Source organism: Macadamia integrifolia, chromosome 6 (genome assembly GCF_013358625.1).
Source record: "Macadamia integrifolia cultivar HAES 741 chromosome 6, SCU_Mint_v3, whole genome shotgun sequence".
NCBI lineage: Eukaryota > Viridiplantae > Streptophyta > Magnoliopsida > Proteales > Proteaceae > Macadamia > Macadamia integrifolia.
The window spans coordinates 24957295-24963205 of NC_056562.1; the positions used below are offsets into that span (position 1 = coordinate 24957295).

Here is a 5911-nt window from a genome sequence, read left to right on the forward strand (position 1 = left end):
TTGATTTCGAATTTAGTCCAAGTTTTGAGTCGATTCCAGTTTGGTTTTGGATCCTTTCAATTTTTGGTGCGGTTTTTTGGTCTATTAGGATTTATAATATCCCAAGATAAAACCGATCCAATAAGCCTTCAATTCGATTTGATTCAGGTTCAATCAATTCGGTCCATGACGATTTTGCCAGTTGGATTTAGGTATTGACACCTCTACTCTCCAGATTCTCCATGTTCCACACATTGTCCTTGAATATGGACACGTCACCTACCAAATAGATAAAATTCGCTCTCCTCTTGGGTAAGTGGTAAATTTCAAGGCTATAGAGTAGTTTAAGTAATTCTTTTGCATTAAAAGGGAAGATGAATTGGAAAACTAAATTAATAATAGCTCAACTTTGGATCCTTGTGGGAAGATTGACAATTGTGAAACACCATTGTCTTTGTCAAAATGATTATTACTTTGTTAATATATGTTTATCTTTAATGTAAGAAAGAATGAATGAAGGGTAAGTGCATGAAACAAAACACCAATCACAGACTAAACATAAGATATATATATATATATATAGAGAGAGAGAGAGAGAGAGAGAGAGAGAGAGAGAGAGTAGTGGGGTCAGGACTCAAGACCCTATGTATAGTTGATTCATGGAAGGGCCATGATCTGCTTGGTAAAAAATCAAATGGTTGAGAAATTAAGAATAATTTAATTGTATTACTATTTGTGTTATATTTATACTTTTAAACAAGCCAACAAATGTTTTTATTTTTTATTTTTTGGTGTATAGGAATAACTTTTTTTTTTGTGAAAATAGTGAACTGAAAAGTCGTTAAAAAATTCCGAACATATTGGGGTCATTGATTTTTATATACCTGCCATGTAGTGTTAAATTCCACGACATATAGCTTTTTGAGAAAGATACTCTCTTAAGAGTCCAGTTGATTAGAAGAAAAGAGAAAGAAATTCTTTTTTTTTTTCCTTAAAGGAAAAATGAGTAAAATTCTTCAAAATATCTAATCGTAAACTAAAATCAACAAATTTTTTCCCCCACTTTTCTTTCCACCAATTAATTAACGTCGAAAATTATCCATTTTTTCACTTTAAACTCAAAATTTTAAGCTACTTAACTTTTGAATGACAACTTATACTTTTAAAACCAAACTAGATGTGAAATACTGCATTTTCTAGTCATAATGGTTCAACTAGGTTATTACTAATTAAGATTTATTTTTTATAAATCAAGGAAATAAAAAGAGAGAAATAATTCAAAAACTTGTGAACAGTCTTAGTAGAAATTTGCCAGTCTTTTTCTTTACCTGCTATGAAATACTGGAGTTTCAATTATGATTTAGAACGATTCGACCTAGTTATTTGCTACAAGAAGATAAAAAAAGAAAACAAGACAAAAGGATGGAAAAAAGAAGTAGCAGAAGATAGTCCTATTGGTTAGCTTTTGGATGGTTTCTGTTAAAAATTGGCCCTTTTTTTTTTTCTCCTCTTCCCTTTCCCCATCTTAGATCTTTATCATAAATGGCTTTGCTGAGCATAAATTCTGAAGGTGCTTGCCAAATTTAGCAGGCCAATATGGTAATGGTTGTCAAAACTATGATTTTATTTCCACAAATAAAATAATCAGTGGAAGAGATAAGTAGTTGAGCATGTATTCCATGGAGGTTACTAAGAAATATTTTTCTAATTAACAGAGTGATTAAAGAATGTAAGTATACATTAGTTGTTAGTTATCTAACAATTCTTTTTGTTTCAAGTAAACAGAGTTTATTAAGGAAAAGAGAAAAGGACTTGTTTGTTGTCTCACTCTTTATTCAAAATTCAAAACATTAGAAAAATATAAATAAAACAAAAAGGAAAAATATAGAATTAGATTTTGTCAGGAGATGAGCTTGGCTGTGGCTGTCTCTGTATCATATTTAACAAATACTTTCAAAAATTACAATCATACAAAGCTAATGCTCATCATACAAAATCTTAGAAGTCAAACTGACATAAAGCAACAAGATTTTAGTAAAGTTATTTCAGTATTATTGCAAATCAATCCCCATAAAATGTTTCAAACCATTCTCTGGTTCTCAAATATCTGCTAATGATATCTCTCTCACTATCATGAGTATAATGTATCTTTAAGAATAAGAAACAATGTAGGACAGAACTGAAGTAATTAAAGTATGTGAGAAGGAGATGGAAATACTTTTCTTGGATCCAATGAAATACACAATTTTGTCATTTCTGTTATACAAAGACTAAAAGGAAACAAGGAATGATGAAAAAAGGGGGCACAGGAAAGAAAGAAAAGGAAAAGACTGGGAAAGGAGAAGTAGGAAATGAGTAGAAGTAGACATCCACAGAGGCATAGATTACAGAGAAGGCAATATATTTATTGAGGAAAATCTCGGTTTTTTTGTTTTCCCTCTCCGAACTCCAAAGACATCACTAACCCACTGAAGCAATCATCATGGGAACACCCTCTGCACCCAACACTCCCAAAAAGTGTTTCTCTCCATCGAAATCTCCCCTCCCTTAAATCCCACTTCTCTAAACTCCAATTCAACTCAAACCCAAAAAGCCATGAAGCCCAATTCTGCTTTCCCTCTCACCTTCTTCTTCTTCTTCTCCTTGAAAGTTACTATGGTTCTCTCTGCAACTCTCCCTCTTCAACTAGTTTCTCTGCTCTACCTCAAAGCTTCTGTTAAAGACCCTCTTTCCTCTCTCCATGACTGGAATACCAGCACCCTTTCCACCAATGCTGCTTTGTCTAACTCTAACCCTGTCTGGTGTTCCTGGTCGGGCGTCGTATGTGACCAAGAAACCTCCCATATCACTTCTCTTGATCTTTCTCACCGTAACCTCTCTGGACTAATCCCCTCTGAAATCCGATTCTTGTCTGACTTGAACAACCTAAACCTTAGTGGGAATGCCTTTGATGGAGCGTTCCCGACTGACATTTTTGAATTATCTAAGCTCAGGACTCTCGACGTTAGCCACAACAATTTTAGTTCCATTTTCCCTCCAGGGATCTCCAAGCTCAGATTTTTAACTGTTTTTAACGCTTACAGCAACAGTTTTAACGGTTCGTTGCCACAAGAAATCGTTAGGCTTCGGTTTCTTGTAAAGCTCAACCTTGGTGGGAGCTTCTTCCAAGGTAGCATTCCTGCAGGTTATGGCAGTTTGCCGAGGTTGAAGTTTCTACATTTAGCGGGAAATTCTTTGCAGGGACCGATTCCACCCGAATTGTGTTTCTTGACTCAGCTCGAGCATTTGGAGATCGGTTACAACGAGTTCTCCGGTGGGATTCCGGTGGAGTTCGGTCTTTTATCAAATCTCAGATACCTCGACATTTCTACTTCGAATCTCTCTGGTTATCTACCATCTGAGCTTGGGAACTTAACTCTGCTAGAGTCTCTGTTTCTCTTCATGAACAGGTTTAATGGTGAAATTCCGGTGAGTTTTTCCAATTTGGGAGCTCTGAAAGTTCTCGATTTATCAGATAATAGTCTATCAGGCTCGATTCCAGAAGGGTTTTCTAAATTGAAGGAGCTGACGGCGTTGAGCTTAATGTACAACAATTTAACCGGAGAAATCCCTGACGGAATCGGTGAGCTTCCAAAACTCGGAACGTTATTCCTTTGGAACAATTCTCTTACTGGGAATCTCCCACACAAGCTCGGATCAAATGCAAAGTTACAGAAGCTCGATGTTTCTTCGAACTTGCTAAGTGGTCCGATCCCGCCAAGTCTATGCCTCGGAAACCAACTCTTTAAGCTCATACTCTTCTCCAACAGGTTCGATTCCGAAATCCCTCCATCTCTCGCAAATTGTACTTCTCTGTGGAGGTTTCGCATCGAAGATAACAGACTCACAGGCGAAATCCCACCTGGTTTTGGTCTATTGCCAAACCTAACTTACATGGACCTGAGCATGAACAATTTGAGCGGTAAAATCCCGAGAGATCTCGGGAACGCTTCAAGATTGCAACTTCTCAACATTTCCGGAAACCCATTTGGAACAGAGTTGCCTGCTAACATATGGAGCGCACCCAATTTACAAATTTTCTCTGCAAGTTTCTGCAAACTCACCGGAAAAATTCCTGATTTCATCGGTTGCCATAGCTTGTATAAGCTCGAAATGGAAGGTAATTCACTCAATGGAAGCATTCCATGGGACATTGGACATTGCGAGAAGCTTCTGTGCTTGAGTCTGCGGCAAAATTCTCTCACAGGAATAATCCCCTGGGAAATCTCAACCCTACCTTTCATCACCGACGTTGATCTCTCCCACAATCTCCTCTCTGGTACAATTCCATCGAACTTTAATAATTGCAGTACTTTAGAGAGCTTCAACGTCTCCTTCAACCAGCTCACCGGGCCGATACCCTCTTCCGCCAATATCTTTCACCCATCATCGTTCTCCGGCAACGAAGGCCTCTGCGGCGGTGCCGTCGAGAAGCCTTGCCAGTCAGAGATGACCACCAACGACGAGAAACTCCGGCAGCAACCGAAGAAGACCGCCGGAGCGATCGTGTGGATCATGGCTGCAGCATTTGGGGTAGGCCTCTTCATCCTGTTCGCAGGTAGCCGATGCTTCCACGCAAATTACAGCCGTAGATTTAACGATGAGCAGAGGGTGGGTCCATGGAAGTTGACCGCGTTCCAAAGGTTGAATTTCACGGCGGATGATGTACTAGAATGCTTATCAATGAGTGACAAGATCATCGGGATGGGGTCCGCAGGGACCGTATACAGAGCCGAAATGCCAGGTGGCGAGATCATAGCGGTTAAGAAACTGTGGAGTAAGCATAAAGAGACGGTGCGGAGACGACGTGGGGTGCTGGCGGAGGTGGAGGTGTTGGGGAATGTGAGACACCGTAATATCGTGAGACTGTTAGGATGCTGCAGCAACAGCGAGAGTACGCTGCTGTTGTACGAATACATGCCTAATGGGAGCTTAGACGACTTATTGCATGGGAAGAACAAAGGAGAGAATCTGGTGGCGGATTGGCTCACCCGGTACAAGATAGCAGTCGGTGTAGCTCAGGGTATATGTTACCTTCACCACGACTGCGACCCTGTCATCGTGCACCGTGATTTGAAGCCAAGTAATATCTTGTTGGATGCTGAGATGGAAGCCAGGGTGGCGGATTTCGGTGTCGCCAAGTTGATTCAGACTGACGAATCCATGTCAGTAATTGCGGGTTCCTATGGCTACATTGCTCCAGGTATGCTCATATGTTACACGTGATTGAATCTTAGTGAATCATAGCAGCAAGTGATTCTGTCACTTACAATATCATGTTGCGTATTTATTTATTTTTATGTTGCAGAATATGCATATACGCTGCAAGTTGACGAGAAGAGTGATATATACAGCTTCGGGGTGGTGTTAATGGAGATATTATGTGGGAAGAGATCGGTGGCTGCGGAGTTTGGTGATGGGAATAGTATTGTAGACTGGGTGAAGTCGAAGATGAAGAGCAAAGATGGGGTAGTTGAGATACTTGACAAGAACGCAGGGTCTTCTTGTGCGTCGGTGAGGGAGGAGATGATGTTAGTGCTAAGAGTGGCATTGCTCTGCACTAGTAAGAATCCTGCTGACCGGCCTTCGATGAGAGATGTCTTGTCGATGCTGCATGAAGCCAAGCCCAAGAGGAAGTCGCCCAGTGGTCGTCTATGTAGCGGTGTAGACAATGCCGTCCACGGTGGTGCCACCGGTGGTGTCGGTGGTGGTGGTGGTGGTCCTTTGACTCAGAAGCTAGACTGTTAAAATAATTGCAATGAATTTTCAAGTTTACTTTGGTTTCTTTTCTTTTAAAATTGTGGGGGGTTGCTGTAACTTGTAACTTGGTATAGGAGAAGGAATATTTTTTTTTTCTTTTTTTTTTTCAGTTAAAATTTTCTTAATGATGGAA

At 39.9% G+C, this 5911-nt stretch overlaps 1 protein-coding gene across 1 annotated transcript; it reads left to right on the forward strand.

Moving 5' to 3' along the window:
- Positions 1–2383: 2383 nt before the first annotated feature.
- On the forward strand, positions 2384–5875 carry LOC122082686 (leucine-rich repeat receptor-like protein kinase TDR). Its single transcript, XM_042650409.1, has 2 exons — positions 2384–5221; positions 5327–5875. The coding sequence occupies exons 1-2, from the start codon at positions 2575–2577 to the stop codon at positions 5764–5766; spliced, it is 3087 nt and encodes a 1028-aa protein (XP_042506343.1). The 5' UTR covers positions 2384–2574; the 3' UTR covers positions 5767–5875.
- Positions 5876–5911: the final 36 nt, after the last annotated feature.